The following is a 26,612-nucleotide window of genomic DNA, read 5'->3' as shown; positions in this document are numbered from 1 at the left end:
CATATCTTCTGTTTCTACATTCTTTCCACTTACTTTTCCACAATGTTCCTAGAGCCTTAAAAGTGTGGTATAGCCGGGCGGTGGTGGCGCACGCCTTTAATCCCAGCACTCGGGAGGCAGAGGCAGACGAATCTCTGTGAGTTCGAGGCCAGCCTGGACTACCAAGTGAGTTCCAGGAAAGGCGCAAAGCTACACAGAGAAACCCTGTCTCGAAAAACCAAAAAAAAAAAAAAAAAAAAAAAAAGTGTGGTATAAATACCTACTTATAGGGATGAGTACTCAACCATGCCTTATTCTCAGTATCCTACATAGCTATAGGTATCTGCACTAACCTCCATTCACAGCAAAGAGAGGCTTTTCTGATAAAGGCTGAAAGTAGCCTTTGTCTGCTGTATAAATACTGATATTTAAAAGGGCATTGGTACTTCGTCTGCCTAAGCATCAATACTAGCTTCTCTCAAGGGACTAATACCTCCACAGATATGGGTTTGCTTGTTTTACTAACTCTATAGTGCTAGCGATGGATTCTATCTTGAGGAGTGGGACTGAAATTTAATTGGGAGCTACAGGTTGCTCTCATCATATTTGTGCCACTGTTGCAGCTGTGGGACCATCTTTCCTGAAGGTTTTTTAAAGATCATAGAGTACAGAGCTGGGTTAGCTGTTGTTGATGACTTTCCTTCTTCAGCAGCCTACATAACACTGTGAAACCTTAGCAACAGCAAGGAAGCTTCCCACACAGTTCCAGCTTCAATTATCTATACCACGTATCCATGATGTATGGTGTCTTCAGCCGTAAGGCCTTATCCACCAGTTCTGATGGGGAACAAAGAAGAATGACATGCACCTGTATTGTCTTGGGAACCTCCAGGGCCCCCCTGACCAACAGCTCCTATGGAGATATCTCACTCCTGGAACTGGATTTTTGTTTTGAAACTCACTGCTGCTAAGACCTCCCATTTCAAGCACTGTAGTCCTGAATTCAAATTCTTCTGTGCTTTTTATATTGGGTTACCAAAGACAGGTTTCCTTCTAACTTTTAAATGCTGTCTTCATTTTTATTACAACATCCCACCATCTTCCTTATCTCCTCCATCCCCCACCCCACTTCTTGTTTGACCATTTCTGACCCCAGCATTCCCTCTCTTCTCTCATGTTACCTCTACCCTCATGACACTTCTGCCCTCCTTTCCCCCCTTAGGCCCTGCCCCATTTCTAGTGTTCTGGTTACCAGGGCACACCATGTTAACACCACAAAACTAAAGACTCCAGGACAGAAATCGATGTGATAGATATGGTGTTTTCTTTCTGGGCCTGGGTTATCTTGCTCGATATTTTTCCTATTTTGTATTCTTACCTTTCATAATGTCATTTTCTTCACACCTGAAAAAATTTCCATAGCATACATGTGCCACATGTTCATCTGTTGATGGATATCTAGGCTGATTGCATTTCCTAGCTACTATGAACAGGACATGATTGAGTGAGCATAGTTGTGCAAATATCTTCATAGTAGGATATAAATTCCCTTAGATATATTACTGGGAATGGTAAGGCTGGGTTTCGTGGTAGTTCTAGTTCTTAAGAAGCCTCCAGGTTGACTTCCACAGTGGCTGCACTAGTTTACACTCCCATAGGCAGTGTATAAGTGTTCTTCTTTCCCCACATCCACTCCAGCACTTGCTATCATTTGTATCCTCAATATTGGACATTCTCAAGAAATGAAATGGAATTGTAAGTAATTTAACCTACCCTTCCCTAATAGCTAAGTGTTTCCTAACCTGTGTGTTTTTTCCTTTGAGAATTCTCTGGTTTCTCTTATGGCCTACTTTGTTGTTGGGTTATTTCCTTGGAATTTGGCTTTTGAGCTCCACATATATACTAGTTCCTAATCTTCTGTCAGATCTTAGCTGGGAAATCGTTTCTCCCATTCTTGGCTGCATCTTCACTCAAATAAGTTTCCTTTGCTATGCAAAACTTTTTTATTGTCGTGAGATTTGATTTAGCAATTGTTGGTTTTATTTCCTTATTCACACAATCCTTCCTTATGCTGCTATGCTGAAATGTTCTCCCTACATTTTTCTCTACCTGGCTCAGGGTATTAGGTCTCACATTGAGGTCTCTGGTTATTTGGAGTTGATTTCTAAAGGAAAGGTATAGGCACCTGGTTTAGTTTTTTCCATGTGTTGCTCTCTAGGTTTTCCTGTATGATTTGTTGAACAGGCTGTCTTTTCTCATGAGTATATTTTTGGTTTCTTTGTCAAAAGCCAGGTGGCTGTGGTTGTGAGACTTTTGTCTAGGCCCTCTATTCTATTCCGATGACCTGGGAGTTTTGTGTGCACACCATGCTGCTATATTTACCGTGGCTGTAGTATTAATTTGAAATCATGTGTGCTGACACTTTCCACAATAGTGTTTTTATTTAGGATGACCTTGGATGTTCACACACAACTTAGAGTTGATCCTTGGCTGATAGAAACAATGTTGCTATTTTTATTTATATTAAGCCAACCTCTTCCACGTGTTTTTTCTTAATTCTTTCTTCAGGACTCATTAGGGTCTATTCCCTTACATATGAGAAAGTATTCTAATACTAGAAGATTATAATCATGGTTCTCTTGTGTCTACAATCTTACATTTTAGTTTTTAAATTCATTGTCATTCAGGGATTTTGTTCATTAGATGCTACAGTTTATCTACAAGTCAGGATGCCCCAAGACGGTCCAGCTAGCACGAAGTGGAAGCACTATTATCCTTCCTTCATACAAACAGAACCAGGGATTCCAATACTATAAACTGGGTCCTTGGGATGACTTCTCTAAACTCTTAGAGCACAGTGAATTTAGGGTCTTCTCACACTCTTGGGGCTTCTACATGAGCTGAAATCTGTTAACCTCCCTCACTTTTTGCTAAAATCAACTCACTGTTCCCATGTGCTCAGTCTTTCTTTGTATTGATTCAGCCATCAAATCAAGAACACACGTTTGTGGCATGTGAGCATACAAGGTCAAACAAGGTCAAGAAAATAGTTTTCTACCAGAGTTAGATGTAAAAAAATTTAAACCAGGCCGGGTGGTGATGGCGCACGCCTTTAATCCTAGCACTCAGGAGGCAGAGCCAGGCAGATCTCTTTGAGTTCAAGGCCAGCCTGGTCTACAGAGCAAGATCCAGGACAGGAACCAAAACTACACAGAGAAACCCTGTCTCAAAACAAACAAACAAAATTTTTAAGCCAACCAGTAAGAGACTTGGGTAGTTCTCCACATGAAATTTATTATAAGATAAAATTGAAGCTGTGATCCTGTGGGAGAAATTATCTATTGCTCACTCACATGCCCTCTCTCTCTATGACAATAGGCTCAGGACCTAAGATTCCCTGCACACCTGAGGAAATATTCACCTTCTAGATTATATCAGAATTTCTGTAGTTCTTTCTCAAAATCTCAGGCGTGGATGGGAGTTTCAAGAGTGCACTGAGTATTGCTGACAGTCACCATTACAGATGCATCATCTCTCCTTTCTTCCAGGGGACCTCAGACCTGCACCATCCATGATCCCTGCAGCCCACAAAGGTCAGTAACAGGTATAAGGAGTCCAGAGGAGCCAACAGTGTTCCACTGGTAGATCATCTGATTCTTGAAAGAAGGGCAGTGAGAAAGGAGAGAACCTCTCCTTGTAAATTTCACCAGGATCGGTAGAAAGAGGTGCATACCCAAGGCAGAGTTGCTCCCATGCACCTTGTTGCTTCCCATGGAGACAATAACTCCACCCACTCCTAACCTGAACACCCCAGGAAGAACCCTTCCCCCTGATCAGGTCATTGTCAGACTAGTAACTGGTTTCAGGAAGGTAAAGATATTCTTCAAATGACCTTCCAGAGGAAGGAGGGATCCAGGGGGGACAGATGAAGTAGGTGAAAAGAACAAGAAGTGGGCAGCCAGTGGGAGAGCCCATGGAGGAGCCTTTCTTCTCTCAGTACCAGTCTCATCTTCACCCCTAGATGCTGCTGCCTCACTACACTTCCTGGACCAGCATCGGGAGCAGCTGGTGGCCCGAGTGACGTCAGTGGACCCTCTCTTGGACAAGCTGCATGGTGCTGTGCTGAGTGAAGAGGAGTATGAGGCGGTGCGGGCTGAGGCCACCAACCAAGACAAGATGAGGAAGCTCTTCAGCCTCAGTCGGTCCTGGACCAGGGCCTGCAAAGACCGAGTCTACCGAGCTCTGAAGGAGACCCATTCTCACCTGATCATGGACCTCTATGAGAAGTCAGGTGGTGTCTCTGAGGAATCCTGACATCTTAATAGCTGAGGAGTGAGCACTCTCACTTGAGTCCTGGGTCTGCCTGACCTTCCTTTGGCACTTGGTTTCCTCATCTATAAAGGCCACCAGTGTTGCCTTTCAAATGGCAATGTTTCCAGGACACCTCTTAGGGACCCAGATGTTCCCTCCTGGCCTTTGCCAGCCAGATGTTTACATTGGGTGAGCATCTCAGTAAATGTCCAGTGGAGCCAGCAAGTCTATACAGGCCTTGTCCAGCTACTTTATGGTGTGAGTGGCCAGCCTTGAGGCCATCTGACCCCCGATAATTCAAACTGTCCTGGAGAGCATGGGAATGGAGACAAGGAGATGATACTTTTCCCTGAAAAGTGAATGTTATAATGGCATTCCTGCTGAGCTGCACCTGGCCTGGCTCCAGAGAGTAGCACCTAGCCCTAATCCATCTTTTGCTTAGCAGACACCTTTGGTTTCCCTTGTTGCCCTCCATGTGAATCCTGTTTCCCAAGGATAAAAAGGCCTATGCAAAACATGGTTCAGGAAAATCAGAAGACCATGGTACCCGAGAAATCTAGGAATTTGCACTTGGCATTGTATTGTTGGGAGCCCCTTTCAGGTTGTTTTGAGCATATGGAAATTAACTGGCTAAACTGTTTTGGAGAGAAATAAAACTGCCCTAGGCAAAGGGATAGTGCTTTAGTCCTTTGAGGCTGAACCCCCCTGCAGCCATGAAAGGCTAGATTCATTCTTAAGATGCCTCTCAGTCTTCATTTCACAGACCCTCGTAAACCCACACACCCATGTCATGACCACACAGTTACAGAATATCATATTGAAAGACCCTAACCCTTCAGGCTTACACCCCTCAAGCCCCAGGAGAATGAGGAACTAAAAAGCTAGTTCCAAGGGCAAACTGACTCAGCCATTATTCAACCACCCTTACCACAATGTATGGAGATTTCTGTTAAGATATGTTGCTCAACTGTGATTGGGATAATTGCAAGTGTTCCAGGAAAGACCACTGTAACCTTTGTGTAACCTTCACTCCCACCCTGATACCCCCCAGAGGTTCCGGGGAAAATTGTGCATGTGGACATGATTGTACCTACCCTGTGATTAGGCCATAATCTTGTGAAAGTAGCCCCTAGACATGAACCAACAGGAACAAAATTGCATGGGAATTGTAATCATATGACTTTTGTGGGTTTTCCTTTTCCTTTAAAAGTACCTATGTGGCTGCAGTACGGTGGGACTCTTGCTCTTGGGAGGAGAGTAGCCGGACTGTACAGCCACATTAATAAACCTCTTGCTGTTTGCATCAACTGGACCGGAGTCTGGGTTCTTGGGGCGCCCACCTGAGAAGGTAGTGCCCTGGGTCTGGGGTCTATCAATATGAATAAGAAAGGTAGGGGGCTTCTCAAACATTTCCCACCCTCAAACACTTTATCCCAAATAATTTCCATATAACTCTGGGTATGTAGATATATAAGTATATAAATCAATGTTTTTACTAAAATTAAATCTTAAAGAAATTTGTTACAAACAACTCTTTGTTGTAATATAATGTTTACCATTTGTTAAAAATGACAGCAAATTTGCAAACTACTGAAATGCCTGTTTTTGTTTATGTTTGGCATAAGGAATTAAATCTTGATGGAATATTTGATACTGTAGACATTGGGAATCTTCAGTGTTTTTCAGAGTTGGTGGATATTTTACATTTCTGGTACTTTACACAGATGTGCAGTGTGTATTCCAGAAGCTGGTAGAAATTCTATTCTAATCCCAAGCCAAAATTTACTTACAATCTCTTTATATAACTCAAGTCAGCAACTCAAAACACCAACTTGTAAAATGGAATGTCCTCACATAATGCAGTTCAAAGATATACTAACTTGATTCTTACATCCTAGATAATGAAAATGGGAATATATTTAAATCTTTACACTCCAAAATTAAGGTATCATGTTTCTATGAGAATAGAAAATCCCATATGTACAGGGAAAATGCTGTAAGCAGAGCCTAGACTCTGAACCAAGGTGTTTCAGGAGCATCATAGGGGTTGTATGGTGCTCGGGCTCAATCAGTGCAGAATACTCATTCTGTGTGCTTAGAACTACAGGTGTGAGGAAATCATATGGTACACACTGCAGACACACCTCAGACACAGTGCACATTTGAATTAATCTTGGCCACTGAATGTGCACAAACCTGTTGTTCTTGTCAACATTTCCCAATCACACATTTAGTTCCGTCATCCCATATGGAGGTGGGATTCACAGCTTGAGAAACTCATGTACAGTGGTAGAATGGTGGTGAACAGAAGGCTTGGCGGCTAAGAGCTGCTCCTGCAGAAGATCGGAGTTCTACTCCCAGAACCCACATCAGGCAGCTCAAACCCGTAACACCAACTCCATGTGGAGGAATTCATGGCACTCACACACAGGTGCACACTCAAATACACACACACAGAAACACACAAATATGTACACAAGTGGGCACACACAAGCACACAAATAATTTTTTTTAATTTGTATAAAACAGTGACACAGTTGGATTCCTCTCTCCTGCTCACCCATCTACCAGAGTAGGACTTGAGACGTGGTGAGGCTGTGTGTTTGCCAAAAGGGTAGACATGCTAGTCTCTATCCCCAGGCCACCCAGTTTCTTTCTGGACCAAGCTCATACTCCCCTCCCAGTCAGGCCCATGACCAAAGCCATTAGCCTGGCTTCTCAGTGCCTCCCCTCTCCTCCTCTGGGCTCTGCAGGTGTGCTAGCTCTGACTGTGGGAAGCTCTGAAGCCCTCCTTCTTTTTCTCTCTTGGAACACAGTGTTTTCCTTATTCTAACTCATGCCCTGCACTGTGTCACAGGCAGGTGGCTTCTCCCCAGACACCTTACCCAGAATCTTCTAGGGTTTTATTTGACAAGAGATAATTCCAAGTTTTGACCTCCCTTTCTGCTATATTTATTTCATCAGAAGTTTAGAAATAACTTAAAACTGAACGAATTGAGTAATTACAAGTGAAGTCAAGGTTCTGTTTGTTTGTTTGCATGTTAGCTTGTTTTTTGAGACAGGGTTTCTCTGTGTATCCCTGTTTCTCCGAGAACTCACTCTGTAGACCAGGCTGGCCTCAAACTCAGAGATCTGGCTGTCTCTCCCTCCTGAGAGATGTGATTAAAAGCCTATGTCACTACACCCAGCCTGAAGTCAAGGTTCTTAAATGTGTATGACAGATGAAAACACAGGGCTTATTTGTAAGTAAGTGAAAATGCTAAAAAAAAAAAATCAATAGCTAAATATCAATTTCTAGGTAGCCCATGCCTCCTTACTGATGCGGTTAGGATGTTCTGAGAAAAAAAAAGCCCTGATAGGACAGATTCTGTGTCAGGCAGAGAGACATAGTCTCTATAACCGAGTCTTCAACTTGGCTCCTCTGGAGGACATGTCATCTGGACAGTGGCAAAGGTTTTGTTTCTTCGGTCACATACTGGCACATTCACAGGGAAAGTAGTTAGAGAATAGAATATCTCAGTATTAATTTTCCTTCCGAGAAATGTTACGATGCCCTTTCTGTGCTGGACATCTCAAGATGTGATCTGTGCAGTCTGCACAGCTGTTATCATTTTACAAACACAGTGTGGTGTCACTAAGAGACTCCTGAACCTACAGTAAGTTTTAGATCCTTTAATAAGTCTGAAAGGGACAATAAGTATTTAGAAATAGACTTTAGAATACACTTTAATCCAACAGGAGCTAGTGATTTGAGAAAAATGTGTTTTATATAATGAAGAAGAGTTTATTGACATGTCTACATCTTTTGTGTTAATGATAATTAAGCACAATCATAAGGGTAAAACTCTGAAAACTGAACTTTAAGATGACTAAGGGTTCATCCTTTTTAAATGTCCTATAGTCCGTAGCTTTCATAAGAAAAATTTATGTAACATTAGGTTTTAAAATGGCAACTATCGGCTCAAGTAGCAGTCTGGTCAGGGAACAGCTTTTCTTATTTTTTAACTGAAAATACCCTTTAATAAAGACTTTTTTTGGATCAAGTTACCAGCTGTGGCTTAGCTGTCAATAAAGTGAGTTTTTCAATGTGACCTGATACCAATAGTCACAACAAGTGCTGAGGGAACTTGCTTCTTTGCTTGAAGTAGGGATCGGGGGTTGGCTGTGTTTTCATTTTGCCTGGTCCTTCCTTACATTGTTAGGATATTTTATTTAGCATTTTGTGTCTTCCAGGAGAAACATTACAAAATTAAAAACTATAGTCCTTGGTTCTTGACACCTTAAATGGTCTACTTTCTTTTTTAGCCAAAAACATGTTTATTTTTCAGTCCATATTTATATATCAAATCTATTTATTCCTAAATTATCAGGATTAGACTAGGAAACTGGATGTATTTCTTCAAAGTGTTTCCCTTTGACAGAAACTTCATTTTATAGAATCTAAACATTAACAGTTTGAAAAAAAAAAAAACAGGCTCTAACAAAACTCAAGGAAACCCATTGCTACTTCAGTCCTTGTTCACCAGGAAGCAGCGTTGTTACATTGTTTCCATTTAGTAAAATCTGATGTAATTTTGTATCCTTCTTCCTTCTGGTGTAATTTCAAACTGTGACATCTTCTAACAGCATATTGACAACGCCATCCAATCCTAGAAGTGTACCAACAATTTTCTTATCACTCTTTGTCACAGTGTGAACTCTTAATCATATACACTTGTACATAAATAATGAAGGAACTACCACAGGTTCTTGGTCATGTTAGCCGCCATGGCTGTGCAGGAATTATGTTTTACTTTAACACATGTACAGTGCTTCCTTCAAGGAAGCCATGCTTGGTCTGGGATGTGTATAATCTGGTAAGTGAGCCCAGACCTCTGAATTCTTGTCACCTCCATCTTACAACAAGCCCAAATATGGCTGTCCAACATGCCAGACTGTGGCAAAACAAGCTAACCTTCCCATGGTGAACAATGTTGGCTCAAACCAACAGAACCCCTTTTAAGGGCAAAGTATACAAAAACACGTAACTCTTAGCAGTGTGATCCTGGAGTTACCTCTGCTGTTTTCCCACTAGGTGGTGCTAGGAACAAATGTTTCTATCAATTCTGGGGCAGACAGAGCCAAAGGTAGTAAGAGCTTGGTGAGAGAGGTCCATGCAAATGACTGGTCTTCCATTGCTCTGAGTAATCTCTAATAAATGTATTTCTATTCACTAAGATAATCTTAATAAACAATTCTTTGAGATGTGGAAATGTCAGAAATGAGGAGCAGATGTTAAATTTACATCTCTCCAGAAATATCACACAGCACTTGGTCAACAAATATTTGAGCATACACAAATGAGGCTATATACTAGATGCAGATATAGACTACGCATGAAAAAGGCATATATTCAAGTGTCACTTCAAATATATTATCAGATAATTTGAACTCCAGGAATTTAATTTTACTTATTATTTCTTTCTTAATGTAAGTCTAAACAATGAAAGAAAAGTTAGAAATTATTCTAAAAAGAATATGTAGCAAGTGTGTGATTTTCAGACTTCTAGGACCACGACTTATCAAAGCATACTAAGATTTATAAATCTAACCATGTTTTTTTTTTTTGTGGTAAGATTTTTGTGGTAAGTCTTTATTAGGGTTTCTATTGCTGTGAAGAGACACCATGACCACGGCAACACTTACAAAGGAAAACATTTAAATGCCTTGGCTTACAGTTCAGAATTTCAGTCCATTACCATTATGGTGGAACATGGTGGTGTGAAGGCAGACATGGTACTGGAGTAGAAACTGAGAATACTACATTTTTGAACTGCAGACAATGGAAAATGAACTGAACTAGGCATACTTTGAGCATAGGAGACCTCAAAGCCTGACCCCACAGTGACATATTTCCTCCAACAAGGCCATACCACTCCAACAAAGCCACACCTCCTAATAGGGCCACTCCTTCTGGGGGTCATTTTCTTTCAAGCCACCACTCCCTGGCCCCCCAAAGACTTGTAGCCATATTAAATACAAATGCATTCAGTCCAACTTTAAAAGTCCCCATAGTCTACAACAGTCTCAAACTTATTTAAAAGTCCAAAGTTTAAAGTTTCTTCTGAGATTCATGCAATCTTTTAACTATAATGCCCTGTAAAATCAAAATCAAATAGCAGATCACATACTTCTAACATATAATGGCACAGGATATACAATACCATTCTGAAACAGAGAAGAGTGAGGAAATACTGAAACAAAACAAGACCAAAAATAAGCTGGGCAAACTCCAAACTCTGCACCCCCATATCTAATGTCAAAATGCTCTTCAGATCTCCAACTCCTTTCAGCTTTGTTGACTGCAACACATTTCTCTCTCTCTCTTGGGCTAGTTCCACTCTTTGTCAGCAGCTCTCCTCAGCTCTCCCATGGTTCTTGCATCTCCAACAACTTGGTGTCTCCAAGGCAATCCAGGCTTCACCTTCACAGCTTTGTGAAATGGCCTCTCTTAAGTTTCCATTCAGGGACACCCTGGATACATGCCTTGCCTCAGGGGCTTTCCTTAGTCACTCCTTAACTCTAAAGCTAGAACCATGTGGCTAAAACTACCAAGTTCTGCTGCTTTCTAGGGCTGGAACTTGGCTCCCTTGTTCAATTACATCTTCACCAGCTTTCTGTTTTCAATGCTTTCCTTCACTGCCTAAGCTTGGCTGTTCTGGAACATGCTCTGTAGACCAGACAGGCCTCGAACTTAGAAATCCACCATCCTCTGACTCTCCAGTGCTGGGATTAAAGGCATGTACATTCACTCACACCCAGCTCTAAGCTTTTCTTAATTCATTTTCACAAGTTGGAAAGTTAGTTGAGTGGGGACTTGCCCTGAGATCACCATTCCTGTTATTCCATTTATTAATCTGTTTATCTCCTTGAAAACAGGACTTAGCTCCATTTCACATCCTGGTGCTCTTTTTCTCCTAGAATTGTACATCTTATGTTTTCCCTTGTTCAGTTTGATTCTTTTGATTATATATCTTCATTAGAGTTAACACTAGTAACCACACAACAGAGCCTATGTGTACACTTGGTTAAATTGAGATTTCCTTAGCCAATGCAATTAATCTAAAACTAGTTACTCTGGCCTCCAGCAGACATTTTGGACAAGGGCAAAAAGAAACGACATTTTCCACAAAATATCACAAGAAAGATCTTTAAGCAACATGCTAAAATTCTTCTCCTCTGAAATCTCTTGAGCCAGGCCCTTACAGTTCATCAAATCACACTCAGCACCTGCCTTCTATGCTCCTACCAGTGTGTCCCATTAAGCAGCACTTAAAGCATTCAGTTGCTTTTCCAGTCCACAGTACCAATGTCCATATTCCTTCAAACAAAAGCATGGGCAGGCCTATCACAACAATATCCCAATCCCTGGTATCAACTTCTGTCTTAGTTGAGTTTCTATTATTGTGAAGAGACACAGTGATCATGGCAACTCTTATAAAGAAAAGAATTGCATTAGGGTGGCTTACAATTCAGAGGTGCAGTCCATTTTCACCATAGTGGCAAACTGAAGTATGCAGGCAGACATGTGCTGGAGAAGGACCTGAGGATACTATATCTTGACCTGTAGGTAACATGAAGTGAACTGAACTAGAGCTTGAACATAGACTTCAAAGCCCACCCCAGAGTAACACACTTCATCCAACAAGGCCATACCTACTCTAACAAAGCCACACCTCCAAATAGGGCCATTCCCTTTTGGGGACATTTTCTTAAAAGCTACCACAATCACCTATACTGCAATGTTTTCATCCTATAGTAACATTTTGCAATTATGTTAATGCATTTCTTGAATAACTTATTATCAGGGACTATGGAGGTTGCAGCTACTCAGGGTCCAGGAAGAATCTACAACCAGCTGTTAATCTAATCTTTGATGATATTAAATGAGTCTTTATACACCAAACTGTTTAGTCCATTCACTTTATTTTTCTTAGTCAAGATTCTATCTACACAGCTTCAATTCTATTCTTATACTTAGCTCCTCTCTGTCACTTCTTCTCCTGTCCTCTCATAACTCTAACTCTTTTCCATCTCCATCCTCATCTTCATCCTCATTCTTCTCCATCGAGGTTCCTTCCTGTTCCTCTCAAGAATCAGTCTCTCCCTTCCCAGCTGCCTGACTCTTCCAATACAATGAAAAGCTCCCAAGGTCCTTATAAGAGCCAAGATATCCAGCTTGATTTGCAACCCAAAAAAGGAGTGAATAGAGGAGGTGGAATCAGATAAAGCCTGGAATAAGTCAGAAAGGGAATTTATGTGCTCAAAATATATTCTTATAAGTGGTTAGATGAAACATTATGAGTCTATCATAAATGTACTCAAAATACAATCGTACAGGTAGATAGATAAAAGAGTGTATAAGTCACTAAAATAAAACTGCCTCTATTTTTTTATGCTGTCATATACTGGCAGGGCAGGGTAATTTTGCTCAAAGCTAGGAAACCTGTCTCATACCTACATTGAACCTGGTATGCAAAAAACCCTTTTGTTCTGAGTCAATTGCTCTGGAATGCCATTTGGGCTATGAGAGAAAGGAGAGTCTGAGCTTCATTTGCACAAGAAACAAAGCTACACCTAGGAGACAGGTGGTGTCTCCCTAAGGGTGTTTACCTTAATTCAGGTAATAGCAGTTGGTCTGTTTGCTATTTTGGCCTAGGATGCTTGAGAAGAATTTCAGGTGAAATGCACTGTTAAAAGTTCTTGGAGGAAGTTATGAATGCACATGAAATTCATAGCAGAAGACAGCTGATATATTAAAGGCTTATTAACACCCAATATTCCTGGATGTTTGGCTTCTCCTCCAGAAGGATTCCTTGATCCTACTAGGTATAACTTTATCATATACAGCTGAATCTCTTTCATATTCCTGCAGCCCATAGCAACTTCTCAAATACATTCTAGCTTAAAACAATCTATTGAGGGCTAGAGAGGTGGCTCAGAGGTTAAGAGCACTGCTTGCTCTTCCAAAGGTCCTGAGTTTAATTCCCAGCAACCACATGGTGGCTCACAACCATCTGTAATGAGATCTGGTGCCCTCTTCTGGCCTGCAGGGATACATGCAGGCAGAGCACTCCATGCATAATAAATAAAAAACAACAACAACAAAAAAAATCAATCTATTGAATAAGAATGTATCAGAAAAAAATATGTTAGACACAAAAACATTTCCCACTAAATTCAACTAATTTGTGTAGGGAAAAGGGACTGGCTAAGAAACCCACCCTGACCCTGGTGGACTAGGGAAAGATGGGACAGATAAGTCCAGTGAAAGAAACACAGTTTGGCTCAAATAAGAGCCATCTCTGCCCCTGGCCAACTGATTCATGAAACCATCCAATCACAGAGCAGGACAGTAGCATCTTGGGCCTGGGGACTAGGACCAGGGAAAGATACACAGCCTAGGTTTGGGACCTGAGTCAGAGAAATGAACCAAGGAAACATGCTCTGACACTGAAACCAGTACAAAAGAAATACTCTTGGTCTCTAGAATCCGAGTCAGTGAAAGAAATGTGCCCTGGCCTTAGAATTAGCTAAGTAAGGCCAGTGAAAGAAACACAGTGTGGCTCAAATCAGAGTCATCTCTGCCCCTTGCCAACTAACTTGTGAAACCAAACAATCACAGAGTAGGACAGTAGCACCCTGGTCCTGGGCCCCAGGACCAGGGAAAGAAACACAGCCTTGGTTTGGGACCTGAGTCAGAGAAATGAACACTTTATCCCAAAACACAGAAGCAAGAAAACATGCCCTGACTCTGAAACTAGTGCCAAAATAACACTCTTGGTCCCTAGAACCAGAGTCAGTGAAAGAAATGTGCCCTGGCCTTACAGTTAGTGTCAAAGAGCCAAGAAAGGTCAGTGAAAGAAACACTGTTTGGCCCTGAAAGCAGGGCCATCTCTGTCCCTAGCTCACAAAACTGGCCAATCCCTGGGGAGAAAAAAACTAACCAATCACTGGTTGGCTCTGCCACCAAGACATCCAATATAAACCGCCCTGCCTGGTCAGTTGTGGGATGTTCTCTCCATGCTGGTAAAGGCAACTACTCTCCTGGACTCCTCCTTCCCAAATAAATCAATTTCTCAAAAGTTTTGGATGTGAAGATATTCACTGGCGTAGAGAAGATCCTTGCTAAGACATCGCTCAGTGGACAGAGCCAGGAGGAGCTGAACAGAAGACCCTTGCTGAGATGTCCCTCAAAGGACAGAGAAAGGAGGAGCTGAACAGAAGATCCTTGCTGAGATGTCCCTCAGTGGACAGAGGAAGGGAGAACTGAAAGAGCTGAAAAAATAACACTTCTCTCCTGAGCCAGAGGAGATTGCTACATTTCTGCAATTTCTTAGGCAGGATAAGCAGAGCTCTGCTAGGAAGCCCCCTTAAGTGGGGGCTGAGCAAAGCTCAGCTGTAAGGGCTTCTAGGAGAGGGGCAAGATTGCAATATCCTGCAGGGAGACCATTCCCTGTGGGCGCCATGGGCCCTGACCCCCGACTGTGAGTGGCTGCAGCCTTGCTTGCTGACCAGGTGTCCTCCCTATTCAGATTCCCTGCCGGTGTCCTTCTCACCTTAGGATCATCAGAGAGCTTACCGGAGGTTCTTTGTTCCTACATCCTGCTTATGGTGTAAACAACTTAGGTGCATCCTGTATTTGGTGTAAACAACTTAGATGCAAGAATGCAGAACATTGGGTCTAGATTGTAGACCATTGGTAGTGAACTTCTGCCCTCAGGGGATCCTCCATTTGTGTTGTAAGCCTGTATTTAAGGTTTCTTCCCTCTTTCAATAAACGGCATTCGACATCCAATCGTACGAATGACTCGCTGTCTCTTGTCTCTATTTTTTAATCTGCAGCCCTTCGCTCGGACATGGTGAACTGGTATTGGTAACGCGGGCGTTACTGCTACAATTCCCCATCACACCAGGTATAGCCTGACTCTCTCAAACAGTCTGGATACCATTCCCTGCTGAAGCAGTTTCAGGCCTGATCTTCCTGAGCAGTCAAAAAAGCTTCCCTTCCAGGGCTGAGCTGTCTCTTGCAGCTCGAGCAATCAGAGTTGCCCTAAGCAGCTCCAGGTGTCCAGGACACCTCCAGGGTAGAGTTGTTCTGAGCAGCTGGGGGTGTTTGGGATACTTTGCCCTCCAGGGCTGAACTGTTTCTTTGCAGCTCCAGCTGTCAGTGCTGTCCTAAGCAGCTCAGGATGTTGCCTGACTCCCCAAGTAGTCAGGATAACTTTCCCAGAGTTGCAGTACTCACATTTTGGTGCCAAAACCTGGGACCAAACCAATAGAGTTGCAACAAATTTACTTACAATTAAGATTCATAAGGGCTCACAGATACTGAAGCAACAATCACAGAGCCCATATAGGTATGAGCTAGGCCCTCTACTTATACGTTATGATTGTTAACTTGGTGTTACTGTGGGACTCCTAACAGTGAGAGTTAGTTGTATCTCTTAATCTTTTGACTGTTCTTGGGATCCTTTTCTTCCTACTGTGTTACCTCATCCAGCTTAGATATGTGGGTTTGCCCCCAATCTTATTGTAACTTGTTATGCCAGGTTTGGTTGATATCCCTGGGAGGCCTGCTTATTTATGAAGGGAAATCAAGGAGGAGTGGATCTGGGAGAAAGGGGAGGTGTGGGAGGTAAACTTGTAGTAGTGGTGGGGGAAGAAGCTATCATCATATGATATAAGAGAGAGGAATAAATTCTTTTAATGTTTTCAAAGAAAAAATAAGTGCTTTGTTCTAAAGTAAAATGATAAGCAAAAAAACATTCCTTGGTGACAAAAGTATTCATTGACAAAGAGAAAACCTTGGTAACAAATGGGACTGCAAAAAAAATTACATATCTACACATAAAAGACTGATCTCTCCTCTACCCTGCAGAGCAATCAACTCCAAATGCAGCAAAGACATTAGCACAAGACTTGAAACCCTGGGTCTGCTAGAGAGAAACCAGTTCACGGTGCCAGCACAGATAAAGGCCTTTCTGAAGAGGATTCTACTCACCCAAGAAATGGGACAAATTGACAAATGGTACCATATGAAATTAAAAACTTGGGGCTCATGTTTTGGAGTCCATGACCATCATGCTAGGAACATGGCAGCAGACAGGCATGATGCTGAGGCAGCAGCTGAGATCTTACATCCCTATAGGCAAGGAGAAGGTAGAAAGTGCTGTAGCAACAGATTCCACAGAGCCATTGCATCTGGCTTGAATTTCAGAGTGATAGCACCTAGGCTTTGAACTACTTTTTGTTTAGAGTCAATGGTTGTTATCTTTTGTTTAAAATCGGGATAGATATCTGAGTTGCTCTTTTGTAGGAATTACAGAGCCTTTGCCTAACTTACTCTTGGAGTATCTGGCAAACAAGGAGGTTTCATGGCTGATGTTTAGGCAAATGGTTTCTTCAAATAAATCCAGATAAGAGTTTTGGGTATGCAGAAATTGGCTTGCTAGAAGTGTGATTTGTGTAACAATAAAGGAGATTTTGCAAAGCTACAAGGAGTCAGTCCATGTAGACTTTTGCTAAGCCTGGATTACATTTTGGAGTGACCCTTTTTCTTCAACTGACCCATGATAAGCAGAACAGTGACATGGGTACCAAATGTAGTGCTTGGAGAAAGAAGGGATCTGGACACTCCAGGACTGGAGGTTAAAATTGTACTTATGTGTGTAAGTGAGGACTCCAGGATTTGATAGGGACATGAGGAATTTAAACTCCCCATCTCTGAAGCAACATTATGTGCAGTTGTTAAAATGCTTGTTAAAAGGAAAAGCATTAACTGCACAATTACTGCAAATATAAAGATACACATAAAATGGCTTCCAAGACAAAGACTTCTAAGACTATTACTATTGACAGGTCAAAGTAATATGTTACTTGGGATCTATTTTAAAAAGGACCCCCTTTTTTTTTTAAAGATTTTATAAAAATGCTCCATGGGTATTACCTAAGTAACCTCGTAAAATCATATAGAAATTGTTTTTAATGTTTTTATAAATGACTTTTGAAAAGCACAAAAAGCATGTTTACATACAAATTCCACATGTTTCACAAAAAATATTGTACCCACTGTGGGTTATACTGCTTAAATTAATATTTCTGCATTTCAGAAACAGCTTGTAGAATGATGTTTAAAAAGTGGATACATTCCTGGAAAAGCTATTGGAAAGAAATACCAAAGAAAATCAAAGAAAGGCTATACAGGTTGTCTAGCAGCAGAAATTGGCTACCCAAATTTGGAATAGGGGCCACTGCCAGAAGCCCAACTGCTCTACCTTTAAAAAGACTAACTAATAAGCTTGTATGGGTAGAGCAATGGCCCTTAACTAAAGAAAAAGTACAGGTACTTGAGCAACCCGATAGTAAAAGAAAAGTTAGATGTTAAACACATTATAGAAAGCTAGTAGTCCTTGGAATTCTCCTGCATTTGCAGTTAAAAAGGAAATCTGGAAAAATGGAGAATGTTAACTGATTTCAGATCTGTAAATAAAGCAATTGTATGGTGATATTTTGTTGCTGGGGGGCTTCTCTCCAGGTTCCCCAAGCCCCGCAGTCCCATAATCCACTTATAAAATAATCACTCAGACACTTATATCACTTATAAACTGTATGGCCGTGGGAGGCTTCTTGCTAACTGTTCTTATATCTTAAATTAACCCATTTTTATAAATCTATACCTTGCCACATGGCTGGTGGCTTACCAGCATCTTTACATGCTACTTGTCCTGGCGGTGGCTGCAGTGTCTCTCTCCTCAGCCTTCCACTTCCCAGAATTCTCCTCTCTCCTTGTCCCACCTACTTCCTGCCTGGCAACCTACTTCCTGCCTGGTCACTGGCTATCAGTGTTTTATTTATATAGAGCAATATCCACAGCACTTCCCCTTTTTTTCTTTTTTTAAAAAGGAAGGTTTTAACTTTAACATGGTAAAATTACATATAACAAAACAATTACCGAGCAAGAATTATAGTTACAATATTAAAGAAGATGTCCTATCTATCTTATATTTGTGAGTTTAAGGTTTTATATCTAACTTATCTTTTATCATAACTGAGGAAATTACAACTATCTAGTTTTCAACCACATCAAAGACCTGAGAAGGAAAATAATGGTACCTGAGAAATGGTAGATGGATGCAAGCAACTTTTGGGAATCTTGCAAAAGTAGACCAAGACAGGTGGCAGCCTGGACAGTCACCTAATGTTTCTCAGCATTGTTGGTGCATTTAAATGGGCTACAGGCCTAGAGTATCTGACAGACCATTTTCAGAAGCAGGAATTCTGAGAGACCATCTTACCCTGTCTTGGCAGAGTACAGTCGTCGTTTTCCTTGTGTCCTACTTGTCCAGAAAGGACAGCATTGCATTTGTACTGTCAGCCGTCAGGGCAAGGACAGTTCTTTGCCCAGTAGGCCATTTTGTGCCAAAAAGACAAATTTCCAAATGGAAATGTCTTAGAAGCCCAACATTCTCTTGGGATCAATTGGTGTAGCCAGGAGCAATTGTGTCTCACGTCAACAGAATATTTTAAGTTATTTAAATTCCATATTCTCTAGGTCTATGAAGTGTTTGAAGATTACCTATCTATCTGAAATATATCTATATATACCTAGAAGACTTAACTAACATGGCTACAAATATGATTATCATAGATGACTAATTATTAATCTATTTCTTAATTATCCATTACAATTTTAAATGAGTTACATAAACATAATACCTCAAACAAGAATAGAAATATATATATATATATATATATATATATATATATACAGTATAACAAAGTTAACTTCAAGTTTGTATCAATAAACTAAAATTTATACCAATGTAAAACATTTTAAACATAAACTAAAATCTATACCAATGTAAAACATTTTAAACAAGTTGTTCTTTAAAAGTAGGTTCATTAATCTACCCTTTTATCTTATCATCTCTATATCCTCCTATATATCTATATCATATCCCCTTTTCTTTTTTAGAAAGAGATCACATTTATAATCAACCTGTTTTAAATAAAAATATTGGTTTTTCTCTGTCCCACACCAGAGGGCTCTTGTGATTTGGGACACAAGAATCTCTTAACCATTTTTTTTTAAGCAATATGTCTGGGTTTAGATGGGGAGTGAGCCAATTCCACCTCTAAAGCCAGCTTGGTATATTTGGGAATTTGGGTGTAGCATCTCTTACTACTTCCTGCTGGAGGGGGGCGCTGTATCTTATGGGGTAGTCCGTGAGGCTGTATTGTGTGAACCAGTTGCCTTGAAACCACTCGGTTTCGGCACCAAAATGTTAGTTATTTAGCTGCATTGTGTTCTTACCCTGCAAGGAAGTGTCACGAAACACGACAGAATCTGCTTATAAGAGTTTATTCGAGTTAAAGGGACAGAGTGCGCAGGCCTGTGGGAGAGACACGTGCGTGGAGAAGAAGAGAGGAGAGAAGAGAGAGAAAAGAGAGAGAACCGGGAACATGGCGCTCTGCTTTAAAAACCAGCTGGGGGCGTGGCCAGGTCACGTCACTACTCCACGCATGTGCGTAGATCACATGGTCACGTTGCGCGCTTACGTGGCCATGTAACATCATGGATCCTGGTAACACGAGGCGCCTTGACCCGGAAATGGCTATCTTGACTTGGAATTGGCTAGGCGGAAGTGTCTGCCTGGTATATGTGACCATGGGGGCGTGTTGTGAACCCTTCACAAGGTACCTTTAAAATATACATTTTGGCATAACTCAACAGCTTTTGTAATTAAATGTTTTTCTTCAGTTACAAATATCAAAGACAACATAATCCAGATTCTCTGTGTGGTAGCCATCTTTGCGTGGCTTATTTTTTATATTACCTTGAGCCTATTGCTTTAAACTACACCATTCTAAGACTGAAAAGGCGCTGTGGCTGTTGGCTCCGCCCACTTCAGCTTCCCAACATGGCAGTGGTACGTTTTCCGCCAGCTCTGGGAGTCATCAAGTCTCAGAAATAGTGGGTCTAAGCTTTTATCAAAGCAGCATGTAGCCCAGAAGCCTCTTTTTTTTTTTTTTTAATACTAGTAAAGACTAAATCTACCACACAGCTTAATGTGTCGCTGGCAGACACCTCATTTCCGCCATACTGCCGGTCAAACGCACACGCCAGGAACCCACCAGTGTTCAAACCTGCGTTTTTCAGCGTCTAGCTGCCCGTATGAGACAAGAAGCAGGAACCTGGTTTTGGCTCTGTTTAGAATTGGTTATTAAATATTCTCAGGTTTAAGGTGGAAACTCGAGCCGTTGGGCGCCATTTGTTGCTGGAGGGCTTCTCTCCAGGTTCCCCAAGCCCCGCAGTCCCACAATCCACTTATAAAATAATCACTCAGACACTTATATCACTTATAAACTGTATGGCCGTGGCAGGTTTCTTGCTAACTGTTCTTATATCTTAAATTAACCCATTTTTATAAATCTATACCTTGCCACGTGGCTGGTGGCTTACCAGCATCTTTACATGCTGCTTGTCCTGGCGGTGGCTGCAGTGTCTCTCTCCTCAGCCTTCCACTTCCCAGAATTCTCCTCTCTCCTTGTCCCACCTACTTCCTGCCTGGCAACCTACTTCCTGCCTGGTCACTGGCCATCAGTGTTTTATTTATATAGAGCAATATCCACAGCAATATTTAATTTGTACTAAAATGTTATTTGTATGTTAATAAATAAAGCTGCCCAGGGGTCAGAGCTATTAGCAAGCCATAGGAAAGTTGGGTGGTGGTGGTGCACGCCTTTATTCCCAGCACTTGGGAGACAGAGCCAGGCAGATCTCTGTGTGTTCAAGGATACATCCAGCATTGGAGACACATGCCTTTAATCTCAATACCAACCACAGAAGACCTGAAAGTCTGTTAGAGACTGGCAGTGATGAGGCAATCAAGTGGTTGGGTTTACAAATCTTGTATAATATTAGAGGAACCAGCCTCAATATTATACATCCCAGGGGCTCAGGAGAGAGAACTACTAATGGCGAGGACTACTTTCATGAAATAGAATCACAGCACACCGAGTTCTATAGTCCACTTGCTTTAATTCCTCTGGAATAACATCCTTTATACACAGCTTCAGTTCTGTTCTCATGTCTAGCTCCTTTCTTGCCTGATTTCTCTCTATATTTATCTAGTGCTTCCTCTAAGTTCTATCTTAATTCTCTTGTCTTAACTCTGCCTCAACTAGGTACTTTTCATCTTGTTCTTACCCAGCTAGTACTTCCCCATCTGACTCTTCCTCACCTTCCATCTCATTCCTCTGGTACTCTCTTCTAGCCCTAAAACCTAGTTCTTCCCCATCTCAGTTTGTTCCTCTCAAGTTCTTACCCATCTAGTTCTTCCATTCTCTTTTCTCTTCTCTCCCCTTTGTGCCCTGGAAGTCCCGGTATATAAAGGGAGGGTCCGAGCTAAATTGTGTAAAGCTATTACTTAATGTCTACCTGACCTAGGCGGTGTCCCCTTGTGGAATTTACCTTAAGTCAGGAGACTTGTATGTGGGCTGTTATCACTGTTAGTCCTCGGAAATTGGGCGACCACCTGGGTGGTGTCTCCTTTAGTCCTTGAAAGTGGCTAGGGGAGATATCTGATTCCAGAGAAAGCCTTTCCTGAGGCTGTTCTCCAAATGCCTGGAATGTGTATGTCCAGAGAGTGATCAGTCCACATTGTTAGTCCTTCTTAGGGAAAAGTCAATTGGGAAAACTATGAAGGCACACATGATTTTCATAACAGAAGACAGCTGATATATAATAAGCCAAGTAACACCAAAAACTCCTTGGGATTTGGCTTCCTCTGGAGGAATTCCCTGATTCCTCCAGGTAGTGACTTTGCCATAACCAGCTGAGTTCTTATGATATTCCTGTGGCCCGCAGCAAAAATCCCTGCCCCTCAATAATATATACAATATATATATATATATATATATATATATATATATATATATATATTTTTTTTTTTTTTTCATAACACTGGCATGCCTTTCCACTGGCAGGGCTGACCCACACTTTCGCCAAAAACTCTGTAATAAAACTATTATTTTCCTTTTTCTATAGTCCCTACTACTTTGTCTTTAGTCCCAGTTCATTTGTCTTTAGTCCCTTTTTTCTTTTGGTCTTTAGTCCCCCCCCCCCTTTTTTTTTTCTTTAGTCCCTGTTCATGGTGCCATTCTGTGGGGTGTTTACCCACCAACCCCACAGCTCCCCAGAGTTTTCTTGAGTGTGAACAACAGGAAATATTAGATAGAAGGATTTATATTGCTGAGATAAAGAGATAGGAAATAAAGGATAGCCTTGAGAGGGCCTGGAACCTATTCCAACAGGCCCTGACTGTCTCTGCCTCGGGGTATTTATAGAGACGCCAAGGGGTGGAGCAAAAGACCTCCCCGCCCCCAGCACAGCCAAGTGCAGACCATCTCAAACACCTGCACTCAAGCCCGTGGTCCTAATCATCCTCTCTATGCAGACCTGCTGGGTAAAGCCACGAGGAACCTGAAAACGGGCTCCCACACAGAGGAGGAGATCCTCAGTTGTCATAAGAACCAGGTAGCCAAGAAGATTCAGTAACCACAAGAATATCCATATCTCCACAACTTACACCTATGTGAATTGGAGGATTAGGAATATAGGCCTAATATGTATGCTTAATCCCCTTTACGTGTACAGTTACTACAGACAGCACCGCAAGGAACAAATTGTAGCAAATAGTTCCCTAGCCAGTTGAACTATTAATTCTTTCCCCTTCATCAGGCAATTTCTTAAGCTATCCCCAGGTAGGGGAATCAGCCATCCATTTCAGAAGCTTTTAAAATCTTTCTTCTACAACTTGTCATCTCCTGCAGAAACATAAGCATAACCTCAGTCCCAACACAACATCTTTCCTGGTTTCCATCCTGATGTCAAAACATTCATGTAGTACACAGGCTGACTCAATTCAGCAGATTTCTTTTTTTAACCAAAATCCAGCAGCTTTTTCCCCATAGCCCAAAGTCTTTCATCAGATCATGTCCCTGCCTCATTGGCATTTTAAAAATTTGAAGTTAGTAAATCAGGGAAGCTCGGTCCAAAGCACTCACTGGTAGCAGTGAGGCCAGGAGGAGCTTGCCCTTTCTTTGTGAGGCTAGTTCTTAAAGGCACAAACCACATAATTCATTTCCCACAACCTGCCTCCCTCTCCTTGGTTAGTATCAGTTTCCTTTTTTCAGTCTTTCATGTTATCTTTATCTCCCGTTTGTTCAGCAACCATGTTAGGAGTTTTACATGTTATCTTTATCTCCTGTTTGTTCAGCAACCATGTTAGGAGTTTTATGAGCTGTCTCTGGGGTTTGAGAAGTTTGGGATGTTTTATGACCAATTAGCCCCAACCAGATGGTCGAATATCCTGACTCTATTTCTAAGTCCCTGTAGCTGATATCACCACCTGGGAAATTGAAAGGGGTCTAAGTTCTTATCTACACTTAGGAATCCTGGTTTAAGCTTCTCTTTGTTCTGTAGGGGATAGATTGGGGGGGGGAGGGTTACTGAGGTTTCTCACTATCATCTATCCCTTTCTCAATTTCTATCTGTGAAAAATAAGTATAAGGTATAGGGCAGTAATATAGTATAGGAAAAACTTAGAAATGTAAGATTATGGAGAAAAAATAAGGCAACTAAACAGAAAAACTTCAATTTTCTAACTTTGGGGGCTATGAACGCAAACTGGGGGAAAAATCTCTCTTTGGGATTTATGGGTAGTAAAAAAGCTCTTCTCTGAGCTTATGGGGAAGAAAAAGTTTCCCATGGAAGCCTCTTTGACCTGGGGACAGCTGAAATGCTAAGTCCAAGCAGCAGGAGAAAGTGTTTTCTCCCTGAGGCAAAAATGGGGGTGTAAAAAGCCAAAACTTTTAAAGTTCAGAAGTTTTGGGAAAAGTTGGTCTTTCTCTCTTGGGGAAAAAAATCTTTCTCTTAAACTAAAAAGCTTTTCTTGGAAAATTCTTTCTAAAAAGCTTTAATCTTTCTCAAAAGTTCTCTTAAAAAACCTAAAAACTAAAGACTTTCAGAACTCTCTCTCAGAAGGACAAATTGGAATCACCTGAAGATACTAGTATGGGTACTACCTGTGATTAGCTCTAAGGGAAAACAACAAACTTAAGACAGCAAAACCTCTCCAAGTTCTTTCAAGCTTTAAAAATCCTCCCTGCAATGCAGGAGACAGGAATGGAGCTCCTAAAAATCTCTCTTCTAAGCTCTGTCTCTTCAAGCTAGTAAAAGGCAGTGGGTCAAAGTCCCCTGAGGGAAACACTTGGGAGAGTGCAGGTAAAGACCTACAGAGAGCCCAAAAGGGCAGGAAACTACCTGAGAAAAGCAAAAAAACCAAGCTTTTCAGTTACAGCAGAGCTGAGGCATTCAAGGATTTTGTTTCTGAGTGAGCTATGAAAAGGTGCTCCTATTCATCCCAATGCAAAGATCCCCTGAAGCAATGCAAACTGTTAGCATTGTATCCTCACTTCTAACCAAAAACTAAGAAGCAACTGGCCATTGTCTGAGTTGGAGTGCATTTTAGGGATACTAGGGTTCCTACAGTTGCAAACTTTGTGGAGCACAGAGTTGAGGCAGGAAGGTGCAGGGCCCAGGGGAAGATTGCTAATGAACAAAGCTAAAGCCGGTAAGAACGGCACAGTTGTCCACTTTCCTACAAGTCCCAGGTTTATAGGTCCACAGCTGCAAAAAGAAATCTGAGAAAAGCTTTCTTATCAGAGTAAGGACCTTTCTGGGAAAACAGTAAAGCTGAACTGTGTCTGAAGCAGTTGTACTGCTGAGTCAGAACTCAGTCTGGGCAAAGAGCCCAGCCAGAGCAAACAGAACTATCCAGGAGTAAAGCTTTCTTTTCTGTCAGAGAAAGCACCTCTTTGAGAAAAGCTTTGTTTTAACTGACTCCCTATGAGATGAGGAAGTGTAGCCCTGAGGGGTGACTGCCTCTGGCATAAGCTCTGTCCTTGAGCATCCAGACAAGCAAACACAACCCACTGGGAGACTGGGCCAGGTGAAGGCCTGAGGAGGCAAAACACCTGTCCTAATGTGAGCTTAGATATGGCAAAAACCTCCCTTGCTAAGCTTGATTTATGAACACAAACCTCAAACCCCGAAAAACAGAAATGGAGTAAAGCCCCTACCTTCAAAAGCAAAAAATCTCCCACTGTAGTGTCAGAAACTTTCTGGGGTAGAGGGGATAAACTGAAACCAAACTGGATACTATCAGGGAGAAAGACTGAAGAAACAGAGGGGACAGATTCCTCCCCAGAAAGTGCATGACCTGTGAAAGCTGCTAAGAGTTTGAGGCAGATTGAGGGGGGGAAAAGCCCCTACCTCCAAAGGCAGCTAGCAAAGGAACAGAGCAGCCTGAGATATCTGAAGCTCTGCCAGTTCTGGAATGGTGTATCACAACTCTATAACGACAACACTCACTAAATCCCCGTGTTTTATAGCAAAGTTGACGATAAACTCTAAACTTTAGAAATGATGTACATACTTCCTGTCTAGTTAAGAGAATAATAGAGATAGTGATGAAAATTAAGAGTAAGAAGTAGAAAAAGATGAAATTAAGATATGTGAGTTTGTAGAAATTATTCTCTTGTTAGATCTCTGTGTTAAGAATTCTTTGGGTGTTTGCTAAATTATATATATGCTAATGGTAGCCCTATATAAGTTTGTAAAAGAGATCTATAGAGTTCCTTTAAGAATGTAAGCTTGCATGCTTGCTTCGGCAGCACATATACTAAAATTGGAACGATACAGAGAAGATTAGCATGGCCCTGTGCAAGGATGACACGCAAATTCGTGAAGCATTCCATATTTTTACTTCTGTTAAAAAAAAAAAGAATATAAGCTTGCAAGAAGCATCTATGGTAGTCTTAAGACATGTAGTAATAAGCTTGTAAGATGCTAGTTGTAAATGTAAGTTTAAATAAGAAATAAGAAGATGGAATGAATATAAGAAGTATATAAGAAGTAATAAGAAATATATTTGCTAAAGTAGTTCTATAGTTTCCTTAAAGAGTATAAATAAGTAGATGTTAATATGTTATATGTGAGTTTGTAAAAATGTGTATATGTTGAGTGTGAGTTTATGCTTAAGCACATGTTATATGTGAGTTTGTGAAAGTGTAAATATTGAATGTGAATCTATGCTTAATGTATATGGTAAAAGAATCTGAGACACAGAAGATAGTGTCCTAGTAGACTGCAAAGTAGGCAGTCTGAATGGCTTCAAAAGCTCCAGAAGCCGCTAAGAAGCTAAGAATGGTGGATG

The 26,612-nt window shown here is 41.3% G+C and overlaps 2 protein-coding genes and 1 non-coding gene across 3 annotated transcripts in view; all 3 read left to right on the top strand.

Annotated features, from left to right (window-relative positions):
• LOC121826471 (NACHT, LRR and PYD domains-containing protein 1a-like) overlaps positions 1 to 5,602 on the top strand; it is a 44,609-nt gene extending 39,007 nt beyond the window's left edge. Inside the window, exons 12-13 of the mRNA XM_076542817.1 lie at positions 3,528 to 3,572; positions 4,001 to 5,602. Coding sequence (XP_076398932.1) covers positions 3,528 to 3,572; positions 4,001 to 4,293 — 338 coding nt within the window. The 3' untranslated portion in view covers positions 4,294 to 5,602. The remainder of the gene's footprint in view (positions 1 to 3,527; positions 3,573 to 4,000) is intronic.
• Positions 1 to 26,612, top strand: part of LOC121826470 (NACHT, LRR and PYD domains-containing protein 1a-like) — a 265,206-nt gene that overhangs the window by 40,496 nt on the left and 198,098 nt on the right. The gene's annotated exons all lie outside the window — the stretch shown is intronic.
• Positions 26,055 to 26,160, top strand: LOC143267099 (U6 spliceosomal RNA). The gene has a single exon (XR_013042019.1). It is a non-coding gene; the product is annotated as a U6 spliceosomal RNA (small nuclear RNA).

This window comes from Peromyscus maniculatus, chromosome 8, assembly GCF_049852395.1.
Source record: "Peromyscus maniculatus bairdii isolate BWxNUB_F1_BW_parent chromosome 8, HU_Pman_BW_mat_3.1, whole genome shotgun sequence".
NCBI classification, from domain to species: domain Eukaryota; kingdom Metazoa; phylum Chordata; class Mammalia; order Rodentia; family Cricetidae; genus Peromyscus; species Peromyscus maniculatus.
This window is presented reverse-complemented; position numbering and strand designations above follow the sequence as displayed.